Genomic DNA, 21,340 nt, shown 5'->3' on the forward strand with positions numbered 1-21,340 from the left:
GTTGTTTTTCTTGATGTCAACAGAATGAAATGTTGCAGTCACAAAAGCAATATATTAGGTAAATTGAGGGAGAACCACTTATATTTTTAGGTTATTTTTTATTGAATTTCCAGAATGAAATTACAGCACAGTTCAAGTAGAGCCTCACAGCAGTACCTCCATCCACCTTTCCCCATTCAGCAATCTTCATTTGAAAATAACTAAAAGTGTCCTTGTTTTAAAGGACACAACCCGTTCTGGTTCTTTCCTCTAACCTAATTTCCTGTTTGCCGGCGCTCTCTCACCAGCACAGCTGTGGTTTCAATCATTACTGATCTCTCAGACACTGGGAGCGTGTTTTGGTCCTGTCCCTCACAGAGTTCTGGTTCTTGGAAATGGTTCTTGAGAAACGTTCCTCTTTTTAAAGGTGCATGAATACATATATAGGTAGAAGCCGCTTACTTTTGTGTACTGTTCTTCAAATTGTGGTGAGCATGCTGTCACCAGCATTGGTGGGAAAAGATTTCCAGCAGCAAGCCATCTTTGAATATATGGCGAATACAAACACTTGGACATGGATTTGGATTGAGTTTCTGAGCTTAGTGACGTATTGCGAAAAATCTTGACTGAAGTTTAGTCTTGCAACGTAGCAAGGGTTTGATTATTTTTTATCTTTTATTTTTTCTGTGCAGTGTGCTGATTTTTGAGGTTTTTTTAAAAGCTGTTTTTAAAATTAGTATTTGGTAGTTTGAAAGTGCTGTATATATTGATCTATTAAATTCTTCTAGTGGATTAAATGCAATTATAGATTAAATTAAATCTAATTGTTTAATGTATGTTTAAACATTGTTAGCTTTTCTTAACAGTGCTTTTTTTCCCCACTTGTTACCTCAGATAGGCAATCAAATTATCCCACAAGCTTGCCAGATTTCCTTTGTTGTTAGCTAAACCAGAGCAGGGTTTATGACTGGATTGAACCAAAGTGGGGGCTAACAACATTGGTATGGCAGAATACTCTTGAATCATACATCAGTGTATGAGGTAATCTTTAATGAATATTTTGCAAAGGCTAAGCTATTGCAAATGATTTTGAGAATTCAGCGTTAAACAAGATGTCTAGGCATATTGTCCAACTTTTTCATCACCTATGTTTCTAATATTTTCTAGCTCTCAAGTTAATGGAAATATTTTAACCATAGAATGATGTTAAATTCTTGTGGAAAAAAACCAAGCTGAAAATTAACTTTTGACCATAAAATCGAACTTTTCAAATATATTGATAAATTAATATTTGTATACAACTTTCTGATCCAGCTTTTAGTAGTAGATATGGTGACTTTGTGCACCTCTTCTGCAAAACGTGCCTTGGAGCTTGCAAATGCATGAATGTTCTTGATGGGTTTGGCTGCTCTTGGTCTTGAAATTCCCGAGCAGTGATGCATGAAGTGTGGTAGGTGGTATGTAATTTCACAATGGTAGATGAGGTATACTGCTTAGAACTGAAATTTTAGGTTGAAATTGCCCATATTAGGATTTTTATGTTGGCTTTTTTTTTGGCTGCAAACCCAATATTTAATAAATTCCATACTTGAGAAGGACTTTTTTTTTTCTTCAGCCTTCAAAAATTATTTGAGCATTAGTTGATGTATGGGAAGTAATTAGGTCATTGAAACAAGACTGGTAGTTTAAAGAATTTGTCTTAATGGGATGCAGAAGTTGAAGTGAATCTGAAAAGATTTTGTGAATATTTAAATTTTTTTTGTGATTCAGAGAGGTGAACTTTTAAGAATAAAAGTATCTTTCTCTACAAAAATATTTGTCCAGTGTTTTCGTTTAAAATAAATGCTCTTTTGTTTGTTTAGCAGAGTTGATTCAGCTTTGGTTGGTTATCATAGTTCAGCACTGTTTTTGCATTTCCATGTGAATTTCTAGTAATTCCCAGGCTTGGTTCAGGTTTTGGGGATCTTGTTGTATCACTTCCGTTAGCTGCCTGTGGAGCTGCACTTCCCTTCGTTGAATTTGGAAAAACATCAAACACGACTTAAGTCTTGGTCTAATATCCCTCAAATGTCACTCACTGCTCAAAAATCAAATAGCATGCGGTAATGCAGTGGCTGTAGACAGAAGCAAGAGATAAAAGGCTTCACTTGTTTTAAATTAGTTATCTGATAGATAGCTACTATGGCAAGTTAACGCTGATTGTATAAGCTAATAGCTGCTCAAAGACGTTTTGAAAAATGAGAAAAAATACTTAGCATTAAAATATGCTGCAGTGATAGGGGGAGCAAGGACAGCCTGATAGCATTTCATAGCTGAGAGGTTACAGCTGACTGGGGAAGTTCAACTGTTGTTTTGTGCAGCTGTAGCTGTCCAGTAGTTGGTTCTTGGTTTGTGTTGTCAGCAAAGTTGTTCTCTCACCTCTCGTTCCCCATTTGCAGCCTGTCATTGCTAATATGTTCATTTTTCAGTCTTGTCATGAAAGCTGAAAGCAGTAACTGTGTGCCTGGAGTTCTTGAGGACCTCGGTTAATCTTCTCTAGCATTTGGATTGGAAGGATAAAAGGCTGGGACGATCAAATAGGTGTCGAGTTTTGGCCTGACCTTGACTTCTTTGTCTGAATTACTTCGTTTATCAGACTTGGTTACTTTGTTTGATCCTGGTGCCTTGTTTAAGCCCGGCTTCTGCCTTTTGCCACTCCAGTTATATAAATGCAGAGTCTCCACTTGTCAGCTGGATTGTTGCTGCCCAATGAAAATGCTCTCTTAAGCAATAAAATTAAATAAATCCAAATAAGTCTGGTTAGGAAATGAAGTAATTTGGTAGCCTCATGTAACCAAAAGCGGTACTGTACTGGAATATAGGCACTCTAGAGTACAGGGTTCATGAATTATGATAAAATAGTGTGGGGTTTGCCTCTGCATGAGTTCACTTAGTTGGTTTCCATTTAAAAGTTGATGGGGTTGGAGAAATGCAAGTAAGGGTGAGAAAGACATTCAGGTTAGGGTATTGCCAAATTTAAACCCTAATTTGATACACTGGAGGTGTTGATGAAGCTTTTGATAAAACTTGGGTTTGCATACACTTGAACACTGTTGAAGTTGTCCAAAAAATCTGGATGTGGTGCCCACTGGAATCTTAATTCCTGTTTCTTGCAGTTTCACATTTGATGTATAGTGGACCAGAAGGCATTGTTGACTGTTAGAAGTTAAATTTTTGGAATTGTGTGGACTACCTGGGTAGATAGAATGACTTTGAGAATGTTACTTGGAAAATTATTTTAAAGCAGTGTCATTCAATGGGTTTTTAACTTGTAGTCCTTAAATAGTGTTACTGGATAATGCTTGTGAATGATTAGAATAATTTTGAGCTAACTTTACTCTTTGTTTTTTTCTCGTTTCTTTATTTGCAGGAGAAAATGGCCAAAATGGAGGTCAAGACATCACTTTTAGACAACATGATAGGGGTGGGAGATATGGTTCTCTTAGAGCCACTTAATGAAGACTCGTTCATCAATAATCTGAAAAAGCGCTTTGATCACAATGAAGTATATGTGAGTATATGTTAACAAATAACATCCTATGAGGAGCTATGTTGTCATTCTTAAAGTATGTGTTTGTTTATAAGGATACACATAGACGGAATGCCTGAACATAATCTATTGTATTAGGGATATTTTAAACCTTACTTGTGCTGTAGTCTTTCCTGTACTGCATTGTTTGCATTTGATCTTTTCCATCTGGGATATTTTTCCTTTTTCTTTTTCCCCATTGCACAACGTGGTGGACCTCTGATTTTCATGAAAAACAGTTCCAGAACTGATGATGACAATTACTTTGATACTCCTGTTGTCAGAGGACGTTGCAGTTATAAATAATTCACTTCCAGGGAAGGCACTTCCAGGATGTTAGAGCAGGTTGATGTAGAAACAGCATATGCTTGGAATATGCTAGGGCTAGCTTAAATGTTGCCTGCTATCTTTGATTTGCAAAAAAGTTATGTTTATTAGAATGGTTGGATTTTAAACTAGAAACAATGAGCTTGGATATATGTGGAAGTAATAAAAATCTTCAGGCATATTAATCTCTGAGTGATGATCAATAGGAGAGATGTTGTGAACTGACAGTTGAAACACAGGCTGGGAATGAAGTGGCAAATTGTGATTCCAGTTAAGCCTTTCATTTCCTGCTTCATCTCTCTTTATTCCATTTTTGTCAAAATGTGCACAGTATTGTATCGTTGTACTGCTGGGGCTGTGTGAACTTAATGATTTGTAGAGACTTTCCAAGACCGCTGGTGAAAGATAAGTCTTTTAAGAGTGCTTTGGCTTAAATATTTCAGCTTTATAGCTATGATCTGCAAGCAATTGTGTCTGCAGCTTATTACAATCAAATACATGTGTTCTGTACTTAATTATAACTTAGCCCTCCCCCCCCTTTTAATTTGTAGTGTGACTATTTTTTTCCTTCTTGCTAAGCATTTGAACCTTTGTGGTTTCATTATACTTTTTCCTTTCCATCCTCCAGTATGGGAGGATCTGTGTTATTTTTGTTTGCTTCTTCTATCCCTTAGTTACAGTCTGTGCTTTTGTACCTCTGCTATTCATTGTCTGCCACATCTTTCTTCTGGAGTCATTTTCCTACTCATCTATGCCTGTTCCCTTTTTTGTAGGCATTTACTTGGCAATATACAGTTGCACCTCTCTGCTATTGTATAGCTTCCACCTATTTGCTCCTTAAGTTTGGACTGACAATTTAAATTAACCAGAAAATTAAAGTAAGACAAGGACTCTCGGTATCCATTAAAATCTTGTTGGAGAAGAAACCAAAATGATCTGTATTTGTGGAAAGATTTCTTCCACAATGGTTAAAAAAAATCTTCCTGATACCTGAGAGTTACATTTCCAAAAATTTGTGTCTTAAATTCTCCTTGTTCCTTGAAGATGTAGTCTGTTCCCTCTTGATAACCCTTAGACATTGATACAGGCAGGTAGGTATCAGACTCCTCTTTGCCGTTCTTTCGTCCTGCTTCTGTCAAGTCCTCCGTATTCGACAGCTGCAGTGGCTGCCTCTCCTGGGGTTCAGTTTTTTTCAGTCAGTGGCTTGTATAATTAACCTGTTTCACATCAGTTTTAGGGTTAACTCTGTATTCCTAATACCTACAGTAAAAGTGGGTGATACTGAGTCGTCTCACTCCAGTTTAGCTCAAGAAAATACGAAGGAGAAGAGAAGGAAAGGGAGCTAGTTGCCTAGAGATTGAAGACGACAGTACTACCTTGCACAATCTTTGGGTTGTATTTGAAAGTTTTATTTAAAGCATTAAGGATAGAAACCTATTCTGTGAGAGTACCCTAGACTACGCAGTCTCTTAAGAAGGATTGCTATAAGTCATATGGGAGTGGATTTCTCAAGGTTTGGGTTTGTTTTTTTTTTTTACTGTAAACTGCTATGGATTGCAAAGTATTTAATTACATGTTTCTACTTAATTTAGACTGGATAGCTTTTTCTTGAAAGAAATCAGTTTGAATGACAAATGGGTAATCTGTTTTATTTTTATCTGCTATTACATGCTAGCTGACAACCATGTTCAAACACACAGTTCTTTGAGACAGTGACAGAGAAGTATGTATTTCCCCCAGTTTCTGATTCGGCTGGGCCTGGCACTGTCATGCAATGTAATTAGCTGTATTATGTGCTTTGGCAGGTGATACAGGGTGTCACTTTTCTCTAGCAATGTGGGATCCTTTGCCTTGCAGGTGGGAAAGCCTAATACTTAAAAATGCTCTGTTGAGAAGTGTGAACCGCTGCCAAAACCAAAGGATTTTTTTGTTGGCTTTTTTTTTTTTTCTCTGAATCATTCCCTTGTAGTTTGTTACACTATCATTTACCCTTTTTATCTCCAGGTTTGTTTCATCATGGGATTTATTTTTTTTTTAAGGTCTTACGAGTACTGTTTGTGAATCCACACTATGAAGGCAAAATGTTGCAGATCTCTGCAAGTATTAAAACATTCACACCATCAGTGGTGGAAAGGATAGATGTTTATGTCTGTGCCACGTGCTGCTACCAAGTATACAAATTACTTAGTTTGTGATGCTGCATGGTTTTATTTACCAAATCACTCGAGGAATAATATCTCCTTTCCATATCAGCTGAGTTCTGCTGCCCTGCAAATTTAATGCCCCTGTTGCATATTTTAGAAAACTTTTAAAACAGTAATGGTTGGAGTGGTGCTCACAGTAACAACCACACCTTAATTTTCAAGTGCAAACTCTTCTCTCCCTTCTCCTTATTGCCACCCACTCTCTTCTCCCGAAACCTCACTCGTGAAAACTACATTTTGCATTTCTGTTTTTAGACTCAGATGAGCACAATGAAGCCTTTGTTACATCTGGAAGTAATGTTTGTTTTACCATGTAAAATCTGTAGTTTGCATGCTATCCTGGGGAAACCAAATTGGACTATTAAAGAGCTACTGTTGGTGCTTAACAAAGACTGCAGATTTCTTCAGCTCTAACAAGCTACGCAAGTTGACCTCTCAGGATTCTTTCAGAGGGCAATAGGAATGGATTCGTCCTTTCATGGCTCAGTTGTGGGGTTAAGTTCACCCCTCATGTCAGTGCTTCATTGTAGGCATTACTAAAAGTTGTGTCCAAGTTTAAAAAACTAAAGCCAAACTGAAGCCATATGAACGGATTGAAATGTTTCTACGGCAGTAAACCAGGGCTTACTCAACATCGGTTTCTAAGCAGTTTTCCATAGACTGACGGCTGTGTCTGTGCTACATATGTTAGTTTTAAAATGGAGTTGGAGTTATAACCTTCAAAAGGGTTTGTTGTGAGGAATGAGACCTGTAACACGGATAGCTTTGAAAATGCTGTAAAGTTGGCCAGATGCTGCATAATTGTGTTAACCAGTCTTGATAGGTAAATGTGAGAGTCAGATCGAGCCATCAGTGAACAGTGCCAAATCTCTCCCCGTAGCCAAAGATGACAAGATAAATGGGCTCATTCCACTGGCAGAGAATACAATTTTTGTCTTTTCTAGTCTCTTTCACAGTAGTTACGTTTGATGCTGAATGTTTGATGTTGGAGGTCCTAGTGCCTTTGAATTCCAGATCTTTTCCATAAGAGTTCCCCTTGCAAGAGCATTCAGATCTGGATCCCCTGACAGTCCTTTTGTACCATCCTGGGCATGGTCACTGTAAGCCCTTCAAGAAAATTAGCTAAGTTTCATGCCATGGTGCAAACAGGGCAATAAGAGTACTCCTAACAGAGAACAGACTACAGCTTGATTACCTGTTGTTCAATTTTATGTGTATTTGGTGGAAAGTTTAATGGACTTGGGTGTTAGGTTGCATACCAGAGCGCAAAGCTGGAGGCTGTGCCTATAAAAATAAGCATGAAGGCTGGTAGACCTGGAGTTTGGCCAAATATTCTACTAAAGACCATCACATTCTGCAGTAATCTCATGCTGAGTGGCTTTGGGGGGAAGGGCTCATTGGGTAACACGCATGTGTTAATTGGAAGTGGGAATCTTGGAGTTTAGTCATGTCTGGAAATGTCTGGGGTATGTCTGACCAAGAAAAATCTCGTTAAAAAGCTGTACTTGTTTATTATATTCTTTTTGCAACTCTTAAACTTTTCATTGATAGAATTTGCATCGCTTTTTTGCAAAAGTTCTTTTCTGTAAATATCAGTAACAAAAGCCTGTGAGAGTTTTTCTTTAACTTTACAGAGTAAAATGTGGCTCGTGGGCAATGCAGTCAGCAAGTAGAAAATAACCCACAATGTTGATTATTTGAAGGTTCCAGGGAGCAGTTTGTGTGGTTAAAATGTGTGACCTAGAGACTGCATAGAAAACTTCAAATACATTCGTAAAATTCAGTTTGTATGTCACTGATGAATTTCGGCTCATTCTGTTGAACTCCCTCCCTGAACTTTCTATTTTTATTTTTATTTTTTTTAAGTTGGCTGAAATATGTTCAGCCAATCCAGCTCAGCAATTATTTTTCCTTTGTATTTTGGGATCCTGATAAATGGTAGGGGGGCATCTGTCTATATGTGTATTTACAGTGACTCACGAATGGTAGAGGTTTGGATAAATTGTAGTATATGTATTGGTCTGAAACTTATTTTTGTACTGGGCTCATTGTTTTGTGAGGCATGTGGAAGTGGCAAGGGAGGTGTGAGGAGTCTGGAGGGGAGCGGTGCTGCGTAGGCCTTTAGAGGCCAGATACTGCTTTATTCTGCTGCCCTGCACATTTTTCCCCGCAGTTATGTTGTTTCTTGAAGTCTTCCCAAATTTGCAGAGGTCAACGTCTTGTTCCTTACAACAAAATGTTTGTTTGCTTCTTGTTCTTAAAACAAAACAGAATCTTTCTCTGATGTCAGCATTTAATTTGTATTTTCTGTGCGTGGAGTTTGTGGGCTGCTTTGGGCAGGAACAGTCTTATGGTACTGAACACGTTGTTTTATCACTGCAATATTAAATGTTTGACATTCCAGTATAATAACTCAGTGTTAGCTGTTAGAGGTAGCATCCTTGTGGCTGCTTTCTGGTGGCGTGGCTATTGTGGTGTGCTTGTTTCACAGACTGAGCTGCTTCCTGTTGATCTCTATTGTTTTGATATTTTAGGGGTGGCCTTTTTGTTTCTGACTTGACTTTACTCCACTATGTCTGTCTATGTTATTGATTCACTCTTTTTTTCAGCTACCTTACAGTATTTAGGTGTTTACTGAATTGCCGTCAAGCATAGTGGCTTTGTTCCTGCTGCACTTGTACCTGGTATTCCAGATGCTACGTTTGGAAGAAGAGAGTGGAGGACAGAATTATGTGAATGAGACCAATTGTCTTGGTCTGCATCGGCCTTGTGTGACCGTCCCACTATATAACTCTGTTGTGAAGAACAGAGTTTTGTGGTATTGGGATACGTAAATGCAGCTTGCTGGGAAAATCTTCATTGTAATATGATTAAGTGATTGTTGAAGTTCAATTTTATTCTCAATTTCATTATCTTCTGATGTCAGGATGATCATGTTGGTCTTCAGTATGTTGTTTCTGAGGCCAGATGGAGTCCTTTGTTGGGTTTTGAAGAGGGTTGTTGTCCCCTGTGGTTTCGTTGCTCCTGCAGCAACATGCAGAAGAGTCTATCCCCCTGCCAGACCCAGCCCTGCTCTCTTGTACCTCAATGTATTTACTTGTGTTTATCCAGCGAGTCCAGCCTGGACTGCTGGTCTTACTTTGGGAGTTTGAGGAGTGGCAGGTGTGGTGACTGAGTCGTTTCTTAAAGGCAGGATGGTTTGAGAGCCGGAGCACAGCAGCCGTCCATCCGCCTGTGATGGGAGCCCAGGGGACCTGAGTTTCCTCAGATCTACTTCTCTTCCTCCCTTGGGGGATGCCTGCATCGGTTTGAGTGATTTTCCCATCAGTGCCTCAACAGTTTCCCTCTTTGAGGGAAGCTACTGAGTTGTAGTAATAATATTGTTGCAGCTGCCACAGGCTAGGACCTTGAAGCCTGCTGCTTCTCCTTCAGATGTGAAGAAGGGTTTGTGTGCCCAAGGCACATCTTTTCCCGCGATAGCTTGTGGTCTAAGAAGAAGTATTCTGCCTCCCTGTATATCTTGCTTTGCTTGTTATCTAGATAGAAATCCTGTTGGTCCTCTGGCCCTTCGCATCAGCCCGCTTTGGTAAAACAAACTTTATAACTTGCCTGGAGTCAGGAGTAAAGATTTTCGCAGCCAGCAGGTTGGTTGCTTTTTACCTTGAAGTGCTTCGTGGGAGGAGAGTTACTTATCTCAAGGCAGTGCTTTGTTTCCTTTCCTTTTTGTACGGCTACCACGATGCTGAGCATAGCATTTGAGGCACTTTTTTGTAGGGCCGTATGCAAAATCTGCATAAAGGAGTAAGAAAACATTAATAAGGATCACAGAAAATTATATGGATATTGTGGGCTGTGTGTAGGGGTCTTCTCCTTCCCTACACACTTTCTTTTTTGCCTCTGTTGTGACACTTTGAAGAAAGAGAGGAGGTGGTGTAGGAAATGCCTCCCATAGGGCCCCAGGAACTGTTACAGTGTTGGCTCTGCCCCAAAATGCTGTGTAGTTCTTCACTAAGGTAATGATGACATTTTGCGCATTTACTAGTGGTTTCAGTGCACGTTATATGAAATATGAAATAAAAACACAAAAGGAAGATTAATGAAAGATTGGCAAATAACAGAAATAGAAGCACAAGTGTCCAAGTACTGTAAAAACATGGTTTTCACCCTGAAGAACATAGGTTAGCCTTGGCTGCAGCATGGCAGGAGACTTCCTCCCGCCCTGTTTTATTCGTACAGAAATAATAAAACATTTTGGAATGAGTGCTCTTGCTAATGTTTTCACCAGTGGTTTCTTGGCACAGACACTATCCAATCTCCAGCTACTGTTTGCTTATGAAAACAAGTCTTTATCTTTCCAAAAGTGAGCAAGCACTGACGTTCTGGGGTATTTAAATGCTTACCTTAAAATTTCTCATGTCTGCTTTGGGTTTACTTCCTCATCGCTTACTTTACAGGTTTCATCTGTAACTGCATCCTGTGTAGGAATTCTGTTTGTTTGTATAAAAACATCCCAATGTAGTCAGAGAGGTGGATGGCTGAGGTGATTAATCTGCTTTGTTAATAATAACATTAGAGTCTGTCATAATGATCGTGAGGTTAGCAGCAATATTCACTGAGCAGTCAAGAGATTTCTGTGCCCCCAAGAAACTCAGAAGAGAAACCTGATAATCTGTGCACATGCATCCCCTGTAAGTACTTGCTTCAACTTGCCATGTAGGTGTCTTTCTCTGGCAAACGCTCTGCTCTTACTTCGGGGCTCGAATCTAAAACAGGTTGCAGTACGATTAAGGGCTTGATCCTGATCAGTGTGGGTTACCCGTAGCTTGTTCAGGCTGCTGCTGTTTGCACAGTGACTTGCAGGATCAAGCCCATATTGAAGAGTATTTTAGCAGTGCTTTTATCCTTTTTGACACAGGTGGTCTGTGTCGTGATTGTTTGCTTTGGGAGGATACAGATGTGCTCTTCTGCCTTTGTGTTACCTGTTTGAGCTTTGTTTCTTGAGTCATTGTATCAGCCATCAACATATTTGGTACATTTGGTACATGATACATACTAATGCTGAATTTTGTCTCCTCTAGTAATAAGATGGTTTTGCTTGAACTGTGGATATTGTTGCCTCAGTTTCTTCTTTTGCTTGATTTTTTTTTTTTTTTCCCTTCCCAATTTCAGGAAGTCATCCCATGCTCTTCTATGTAGTTTTCTTCTGTTAAGCCTTTACTGTCCTGTCCACGTATTACAAGGCTGCCTATCATGATTAATAACTGCATTAAGCACATGTGATAGCTTACCAGGATTGGTTTTTGTTTTGTTTTGTTTTTTTCTATTACAGCATACAGACTTTGTCTACTATATTCCTGGGGCAAAAATGCAATGTCCAGAAGGAGGGTGGTCTTGAGCAAGAGAGTTTTAATCATTATAGGGAATAGGCTGTGTTTGTTCAGAAATCCAGTATTATATTTCTTTACTTGTACAAACGTAATTAGAAAGGACTCCATCCAAACTACAGTGAAAAATACTCAGTAGTATCAAGGAGAAGGGGAGTTTTCTTCTTTTATATATATATAGAGAGAGAGTGTAAAACTGAGAGTCTGGATTGTATTTTCAGTTTACTGCAGACTAGTCTTTGGAAAAGCAAACTTTTAGCAATGGCTTCCCTTCCAGTGAGGGAGGTGGAAACAGGCTTTCTTATCTGCAGGATCTCACGGATTATTGTGGCCACTTTAGAGCTGATCAGGAGCTTTGCAGAGACACTATATTTGCTGGGAAATGCTAATGAGAGGTCTCAAAGCATAGCAGTTTCTTTTGCTAGCTAAGGATTAGTGCTGTGTGATGCTGCACGAGTCCAACCCTTACGGGATATGGGAAAATCCACACAGAAGCTCCTGTTTGAGGAAATCAAACTTTCTTAGATCCTGTTCTTTCCACTTGATCATTGCTCTTTGGGATTCTAGGGTTGTGCCTGCATAGTTGCTTGCAGATGATATCTGGAGGCTCTGCTCATGCCTCAAGCTCACTGAAGCACTAGGCATTGGCTCAAGGCAAAGTGCAGCTGCACGGCTTGGATCACAGGTAGAGTTTATTTTGTATGTGCTGCCGTGAAACAGTGCAGGCAAACCCTGGAGTATTACAGGATGAAATCCTAGTTTGTTTGTTTATGTGTTTTTCAAGTACCCAGCCCATCCCTCTCCACCAAACAATACAAACACCTGCATTGCGATACACAGTAATACAGTGAATCAAAGCCCGAGAAATAGTAATAATGGTCTAAGGTGGTTTTATTTTTAGTCTTGATGTTACTCTTTTCCTTATTCTTTTAAAACATAGTGTCTTGCAACTTTGCGAGTGTTTCCGACGTGAAAAAACACAATGGACCAGAAGCAGGATGTGTTTAGCTGTTTTATTGTGGCCAACCACAATGAAAAACAAATTTGAGCACACAGCATGATTGTTCAAATAAAAGATCATATTTTAATAAGGTACTGATCTAGTTGCTAATGTTTATTAAAATGAGAAAATTCATTATGGAGTAACACTGCAGTGTTAAATTTACCAGGTGCTGTTTGAGTTTGAGACAGTTCAGAAAACTGAGAACATGTAAGCACAGGCTTCCTCTGCGTCTGCCATCTCCTTGGCCTCAGCTATTCTGAGCATGCAGTGGCACATGTGCTTATGAGCTGGCAAGATCAGAACCGCAGTAGTTTAGGCAAATACAAATGAAAATGAGTGTTATATTAGAAATATAATTTTGCATACGTCACATTAAAAAAAACCCACAAAAACAAAACACAGCCCTCCCCCCTGCAAAGAAAATAGTGCTGCCCAAGCCTTGGTTCTGGATTTGTTCCAATAAAATCTAGTCATGCTTCTCTCTGACCTTACTTCAGTGTCTCTTATTTCAATGAATTGTTTTAGTGGTGTGATCTGAAACTGTTCAAAATGAGAGGAACCCAGTACACTTGAGCATAATCAATACTAAAGAAATGTGCATTATGCAAATTTGGAGTATTAAAATTGGTCTGCATTAATGGAGGAATCGGTATCCACACAAGCAATCTTTTTTTACTAGAATTTATTTATTTTCTATTTTTATGCTCCAACATTTAAAAAATAAGGAAGTAGGGCAACCTTATTGGGCCCTGGGAATTTAGCACACTTGCAGGGTACATTAGCAATTGGACATTTTACAGCAGGAATGACTTGTGTGCAGCAGCAATTTTTCTGGACTGTTACAGACTACCATGGGTAAGAAGCAGTGGGTTTGTTTTTAACAGAGGTGCCAAAAGTGATGTAGAGTACACTTCCAGAAAGTTTGCAGCAAATCTGTGTAGCTGCTTAAAGATTTTGAATTCTGCAGAAGGGTGCTTTGCAGAGGACGCCACAGATCCAGAAAAGCTTTTAAAGATATGGAGCAGGCTGTTACAATAGCCCCAGCTCTGCAGCTCTGGTGGTGCAGCCTCAACTGCTGTCGATAACATTCCCTGGCTTCTGCAGCTGTAATCTTCTCTCTTCTGGGCCCTTGGGGTGTTGCAAGACTAACTTTGTCAGGACGAAAAATAGCTTTATTAATATACTGTATCCCAGGGTGTGAAATATTCTCCCATAAGCTCTACTAGTGGTCTTCTAAAAGCTCCCCTTCTTGAGTTGGCCTGTACTGCCTCTTCCCTGTGTATCAGACTTCACCGCAGTGCTTGTGCGTCCTGGCTGCAGAGGTGTTTGGGGACCTTTCGCTGGGGTCTCTATAAGGTTTTTGCAACCTCTCAGCTGAAAAGGTCCACAGGCGTTTCAGGCAGTTTGCCAGTTTCTAGCAATAGCTTTCCCGAGCCCTTGGCTGCGAAGAGGCTGTTGCCTGTAGGTTTCTACCAAGCAATGGGAGTCTCACATTGTCTTGCTATTTCAGGCCTCTTCTTAAGCCAGTCTTAAAGTTGCTTGGGTTAGAAAGGCACAGAAGGCCTTGCAAGGCGGATGGAAGCTTGAAGTAGTAGTAACATCTTGCCCCAAGTGGTTATGTTTGCTTTCAGTCCTAGGGGGAGAAAATGAGGCATCAAAGTGTCTTGGATGTTGCATCTCCAACAGTACTTAGAAGTGATGTAACAAATATTATCGGCTTTTCCAGTTGAGTTGTGATTTAGGATTTCCTTCCTACTCAGGGTCTTAAACCCTTTACTGAACAGGAATGAGTTGTCTGCGTTGTTTTGGTGGAGAATGCAGAATGTGTTGTCATTTGGCCTGATGGAAATTTGAATGCTCTTTTCTGCAGGTGAAATGTTAGCTCATTACCGTGTTGCCATGCTACATGACAGATGCACTGATAAATGACAAGTGAGAGTCCTTTTGGTTTGGGTTCTGGACAAACACGCCAAGGAGGTAGAATTTGCCTTTGTGAGTTATTGCAATAAAGTGGAAATTTGGAGGAAGGAGTATTATCAAGAATCTCTAGTTAGCAAAACTTGAGGAGACAGCAGATCTTGTCCAAACTCGCATAACAAGACTATGTCAAAGCCAAGAAAGAAATCACATCTCCTGACTGCATTCTGTGCGTTCATCATCATGAGGCCATTCCTTTGGGGTTTCATTTTTTTCCTTAAACGGGGAGAATGAAGGATCTCTTTAGTCCCTGGAGTGCCACAGTATGGTCTCCCACTACTCTTGGGCATTCTGCTTTCAGCACTGGAATGTTTCTGTGCTTGTGGCTTGCTCGAGGATTTAAACCATTTATTTTGTTTGTTTATAATAGAGTTCTAGTGGGAAGGCAGATGTTATGTGGGAAAGCTATTTTCCAGATCTGTTTATCCCTGTTATGTGGAATCTCTCAGACCACCAGTAGCAAGTAGCTATTAGGCATCAGCTTTGAGATATTGGCGTTTTTAGAAGAGGAAATGTATTAGTTCTTGTAAGCAGCTTTGCAGCAAAACCTGATTTCTTGGCATGCTTTGGCTTGGTGTTTAAAATGGACATGTGTATGTTTTTGTTTCTATATAGTCACCTGACCTTTTGAAATATTGGTATTTTGGGAAATGGCCTGTATTTGTTCATGTCTGACAATAAACAGTTGACTTTAATTCCCAAAATACATTGTCTAAGCAATACTTAGCTGTGAAGAGATGGTTCTAAATAAATCTCATTTGAATGCCTGTATTCAAAATTAAAAATCAAGTTTTTCGCTTTCACTCATCTTTACCTTGGCATCTCAGGGTACTTCAAGGAACTTAGCAATTAAATTGTATGCTATTATGGTAGCAGAATAGCTGAAAAGGGCAAGTGTCCGAGTTCCAAAGAATTCCTGTTTCAAAATATAATCTTCAAGATCTGACCTTCACCTCTCTTCTGTTGTTAGTTTCCAGCACTGATTTCACAACAGGCTAAATTCACAAATTCTTAAGATTTAGGAGGAAACACATTAACATATCAATGTTTTATCATGAAAGAGTCCTAGTGGGGGTATCTATGCACTTGTGAAGACTAGAAAGCTTACTCTTGGGTACCTGTTATTCTCGCCAAGAATCTGTAGGCTTGCAAATTGCCAAAGCTGCATGTGTTGAGAGAGCAAAGTAATTCACTCATCTTACCTTGGCATCTCAGGGTACTTCAAGGAACTTAGCAATTAAATTGTATGTTATTATGGTAGCAGAATAGCTGAAAAGGGCAAGTGTCCGAGTTCCAAAGAATTCCTGTTTCAAAATATAATCTTCAAGATCTGACCTTCACCTCTCTTCTGTTGTTAGTTTCCAGCACTGATTTCACAACAGGCTAAATTCACAAATTCTTAAGATTTAGGAGGAAACAAATTAACATATCAATGTTTTATCATGAAAGAGTCCTAGCGGGGGTATCTATGCACTTGTGAAGACTAGAAAGCTTACTCTTGGGTACCTGTTATTCTCGCCAAGAATCTGTAGGCTTGCAAATTGCCAAAGCTGCATGTGTTGAGAGAGCAAAGTAAACACTGTAGAAAGGCAATTTTTGCATTTTCTTCTTGTTCAGCCAAAAAGATTAGACATAGATGGAAAATACTTTCCTCCTTAGGGGAAGGATGACCACAAAGCTTAGAACGATTTTTTTTTTTTTTTGAATTTGAAGAAAATTATATATAAGCACACACTGCGGCGTGTGTTTGAAAGAAGCAAAAATCTTAATTATTTTGGGATTTTCTCAACAGTCTGTATCTGAATGCCTTTGGGGGCGCTTCCCTCCTGGGTTGTGGTGAGAGGCAGATTGGAGTTGTCCCTCTTTTGAGTTGCAGCCTGGCTGCCAAGATGTGAGGCACCTTCAGGCTGGCTCCCACTCGCAGCACTCTGCATGGGCTCTTGGTGAGAAACCAGCCTGTTTCTAGGGTATTTGGTCTGTTCTGGGCTCAGATGCATGGGGGAAATGTTTTGCAGAAGGTTTCTGGCTGTTTCCAAAGGAGAGGAGAAAGTATGCGTTGTTTAGAAATGGTGAGTCTTGAGCCCAATTAGTGAAGTATTGTCTTTCATCGTAGCAGCAGTTGTACGATGAATTGTCAGCACTGGCTGCTTCTGTTTCATCCTTTGGTTAGTAAAGACTACAAGAACGAACTATGAGAGTCTCTGGAAGCCTCCTGCTACTTGTTTTATCACTGCAGTGTAGTTTGTTCAACTCTGTTTTAAGTGGGACAGAAAATGCCGTGTGAGTTTACAGCTTGCCTGTGCATACGGGTGCTGTGGAAAATGGGAAATCTTGCTCTCCTAGCTTTCTGCTTAGGACCAAATTTGGTTAGCATTTAGCAGAAAATTGCTTTAGACATGAAAGTTAGAGAAGGGTTGCAGCAATTAATGTTTTTAATTTGTGACTGCAGCTCTGGAGGTAATTCAGTGCTCTGCTGAGCTTGTTGGTGAGTAACTCGGGCTCCTTGTGCCTCTGTTCCCATTTAAAAATGCATATTACAGCACTTCCCTGTAAGAAAAATTGTGGGGAGAAATCCAAATAGTGATTGCAAGGTGCTAAGGTATATCTGCAAAGAAGCCATTTAAAAATCATAGATCTATGTAAAAACCATTGTTTTTCTTCTGTAGTTACTAGCAAATGTAATCCAAATAACGGGAACCTGTGGCTTTTGTGTACAGCCTTTATACCTCCCAGGGAGTTCCTGGTTATTGGAAAATCATGTTTCACCAGGTGTTATTTATTTGTTTCATGGTTGTAGAAAGAGATAACAAACACTTGGGGTTTAATTAATCTTTGATCGGTATCTGCAGGCAGGTGGAATGGGGTTTTGGCATTTTTTGCCACTTGGGTGTATTTGAATGCAGCCCTTGCAGCTGGAGGGAGGTGTAGAGAGCTGTGGGGCACCTGGCAGTAGGCTTGACGAAGGCAGGTTAATTGTGTCGTGTGCCGACATGGTAATCATGGTGTACAGTATTGGTCTTCATTCAGCTCAGTAGTGAATGGGACCTAACAGAGTAAAACAATGCATTGTTCCATCTGCTTTCCAAGGGTAATGGCAAGTATGTTTAGAATCTGGAAATAAAAATTATGTTTCACGTCTGCTGAGGAACCATGGCAGGACTTTGACTGAGTTGAATCCTGACAGTAAATCTCTCCTTTGACAGAAACCCGTCAGAGGCTATTAGCCTTCAGGTTTCTTCTCTGTGAAGCTCTTCTGTGCCCGAGGCTTTGAAGAGATGGCGCGAAGCTCCTCCTCGGGTGAGGGAGTGCAGTCCAACTCCGGCCTTGCCTTTACATGGTTTTGTATGAGTGCCCAAGGGCTGCAGCAAAACTCATGTGACATTTGCCATACAGATGGAGTCGGTTCTTCGTGAACATCTGTGTCCTTTTCCCTTTCCCTCCCCCAACTGAATTAGTCACAGAAATATCGTATGATTGGGCTTTCTTTTAAAAAATGTTCGTAAGAGGCTTTCAGTTATGTAGAAATTGCTACTTGGTACGCAACAGTGATTGTTGAGAGAGATCTAAAAGGTGTTTCAGAGTGTATGTGCATATTTATTCATTGCTACAATTAGGCTTTTTGTTCGTTTGTTTTTGCATAAGTATTAAATGGGAGAATAATATATAAGCAGCAAAAATATGTTAAAAAGAAAAAATCCACAAATTTTTTTTTTTTGTTTTCCTTCAACAGACATACATTGGCAGCGTGGTGATATCAATAAACCCCTACAGATCTCTACCCATTTATACTCCAGAGAAAGTGGAAGAATACAGAAACCGAAACTTTTATGAACTCAGTCCTCACATGTAAGTACAGTGAAGAAGTCTGTTTTCATTCTGTCCTGAAACAGATGGTACCAGCTGTCTCTCTCATCAAAAGGTCTGTGTTGATTAAAGCAAACAAAAATCACACCACCACTCCCCCAAAATGAATTTTTATTAGTTCATCCTTATTTTAAAGAGAAGTCAAGATGAATTACTCTTTCCGTTCCACCTATTTAGATCCTGGTCTGTGCATTTCAGAACATTTTCCAGTAAATGTTAGCAGTAGCCTTTGTTACTGTATTGTAAAGTAAGTAGTCTGTTTTCAAGGAAATCTGTTTCTTTCAAAGTCCAGATTGCCTTGTGAAAGCTTCTAGGTGTTAAAAATGTTTGAGTCATATAGTGTTACTTTTGATATCTGAAACTCTTAATTTCTCTTTGCACAATGCAAAAAATGAAAAAACCCTCATGATGAATGCAGAAACATATTGGATATGTCTGAATGGTAACTGTAGGAAAATAAAAGCTTGGTCTCCTCTCCTCTGTGCTGGATGGAAATGAGCCCATTCTAAGAGGGCAGCCAGAGTGCCATAAATATATAATGCAAATTTTAAGGCTAAAATGTATAGCATATATACAGACATGTAAGATTGCAAAATATGATTTGCATATGATGTAAATTCCAAGTCTAAATTTAGCAATAGATTCTAAGAGCAGCCAGAGTGCCATAAATATATAATGCAAATTTTAAGGCTAAAATGTATAGCATATATACAGACATGTAAGATTGCAAAATATGATTTGCATATGATGTAAATTCCAAGTCTAAATTTAGCAATAGAAGGCTGGGAAGTAGGTATAATCTCTTATTCTGACGTTCATTCACCTTCTGTAATTCCTCTACAGGGGTGCATATTGCAAAGAAGTCAAAGGCCTTGCCTTGTGGTTATAAAGAACTGAGACAACCCATATTATTTGGGCGTGGTCAGAATTATTAAGAGTAATGGAACATGGTTAAGCCCTGTCCATAATAGGACAAGACTTTGATCACAGGTGTGATCAAAGGTGGTATGGCTGAAAATGAGGTACCTTGTCTTCAAGGTCTGTATGTTGCAGTAATCGTTTTATCTTGTTAGACATCGTAGCGGTGAGATTAAAGCCAGCTGTTCCTCTCCTCGGGGTAATGCTGGGATACAGAAGTGTTTCCAGTGTGTTGTGAGGTTGCCACCTGACTTTGCAGTCACATATTCAGGAGACTGACTTGAGTGATCAGCGATTGGATAAGTGTCTAAACATGGCCATAAGTTTATGCATCTTCCTTCAGTGTTAGTTTTTAGGTTAAAAGCAAATTATGTGTGGAAAGAGTTCTGGAAGTTAGTTTGTTCTGATTAATTTTTTGCCTTCAGACTTCATCTGTAACTTTTCCAGCTACATTGGCTGAAATGCAGGCAGCCAGTTAATCAGATCAAATAAGTTTCTGGTAGTTCTTGGCCCTCTTGGATCTGAACTCTGGCTACGTTCAGGTTTTCTTTCTTCACATTTTTGTTTAGCAAGCACAATTGCGTGCTAAATTAACACAGTTGCTTGCTAAAAGAACTTTCTGCTCTGCTAACTTTGTTCAGCTGCGTAAAATTTACTGTCATATGATGGAGGATTTTAAAAATAAAATCTGGGAGCTACAGTTTGTCTGACATTGTGAAAGTCAGTACTATGTACTTGGTTACATGTTGAATCAAGTACATATTAATATATTGATCTCCACATTTTTCCATCTCTCTGGAGAGATGGTTTTCCAGAATAGAAATAGTCAACGGTCATTCTTGTATGTATTATGAGAGTCTTAACTTGGTAGAAAAATGTTTCATAAACATCATCACTAATGACAATAATTGTATGGTCAGGCTGCCATCTCAGAGCAAGAATTTCTGGAGTCCAAACACTAGAAATCCACTTTAAGAGCAGTAGTTTGAAGTGAGAAAATGTTGAATTTTAACTTACGTCAGGAGATCTCGACTGCATGATAGTAATAGATTTTCCTTGCAAGTTTGGATAGAGTGCCAAGTCATGAAAACTGTAAGACTAATTTGTCTTGGACAGATAAGATCTCTCCACAAATTTTCTTTATTTGGTATTGCTTCTGTATGCAAATTTTGTCTTCTGACAACATATCTTTAAAAAAACAGGATTACGAAATAATCTTTGTTATGGTTTCTTTTACAGATGCAGTGTTTTCTTTTCAAACTGTAGAAATATAAAATGATCTTACCTGATGGTGACCTTGCTTTCCTTCCCACCTGTCTGTAGATGCTTATGAGAACTGCAGAATCAAGAGAGTCACTTTTGTCTCTGCTAAAATTGGTAAACTTCTCACCATCTTTAAAAGATACTTTAAAATATTGTAGGTGTCTAAAATAAGGGCTATGCAGGCTGCCTTACGCCATCTCTGACAAGCCTAAACAACTTTTCATCCCCTTTAATATATAGTGACTTGTGCTGTAGCCTAAGGATTCACGCCAGTCCATTTGTTCACTCTTTGAACATAGAGCTGGTACTTGAATGCTGTTTAATAGACCGTGAGGTGAGCTTACAGGGTGACCGTATGGTCCTGCTGCAGCCAAGCCTAGACTGATCACCAACAGGGTGCTTGCCTACCACGCTGGTCAGTATGGGCCAAGAACTGGGTTTGGGACAGAGCCGGCATCATCCCAGCCTTGGAGCTTGCAGCTAATTCTAGGGTTGACTGATCTTGGGAGTAGCAGGCCACTGTTAAAAGCAGGGTTCAGGCATACCTGGGGAGGTTGCTACACTTCCACAGACCTTGCAATCTTCAAGGTGTTTTTTTTTTAGCTGCTCAGGAACTTTAATGAAGAGATGCTGTGAGACAAATTGCAATTTGTGGTATTTCTTCTGCCATGGGGGTAAAAAAACCCCACACTGATTTGTGGAGATGTACATACTTATTTTTCTTTGATGTGTAAATCTCTGTTGAGCCATGGCCTCTTCAGAAGAATTGATTGTGGGTAAGCCCACTGCACCATTTAAGTGTGCGTTGGGAAAAGACTTTTGGTTCCTATTGTGTAATCCTGAGTAAAGATAC

General features: G+C 39.5%; 1 protein-coding gene across 1 annotated transcript in view; it reads left to right on the forward strand.

Moving 5' to 3' along the window:
* Positions 1 to 3,394: 3,394 nt before the first annotated feature.
* The window catches only part of MYO1B (myosin IB), a 100,903-nt gene continuing 82,957 nt past the window's right edge, over positions 3,395 to 21,340 (forward strand). The window contains exons 1-2 of the mRNA XM_009277126.1: positions 3,395 to 3,529; positions 18,173 to 18,288. Coding sequence (XP_009275401.1) covers positions 3,395 to 3,529; positions 18,173 to 18,288 — 251 coding nt within the window. The remainder of the gene's footprint in view (positions 3,530 to 18,172; positions 18,289 to 21,340) is intronic.

Source organism: Aptenodytes forsteri, unplaced genomic scaffold, assembly GCF_000699145.1.
Source record: "Aptenodytes forsteri isolate BGI_AS27 unplaced genomic scaffold, ASM69914v1 Scaffold145, whole genome shotgun sequence".
Classification (NCBI taxonomy): domain Eukaryota; kingdom Metazoa; phylum Chordata; class Aves; order Sphenisciformes; family Spheniscidae; genus Aptenodytes; species Aptenodytes forsteri.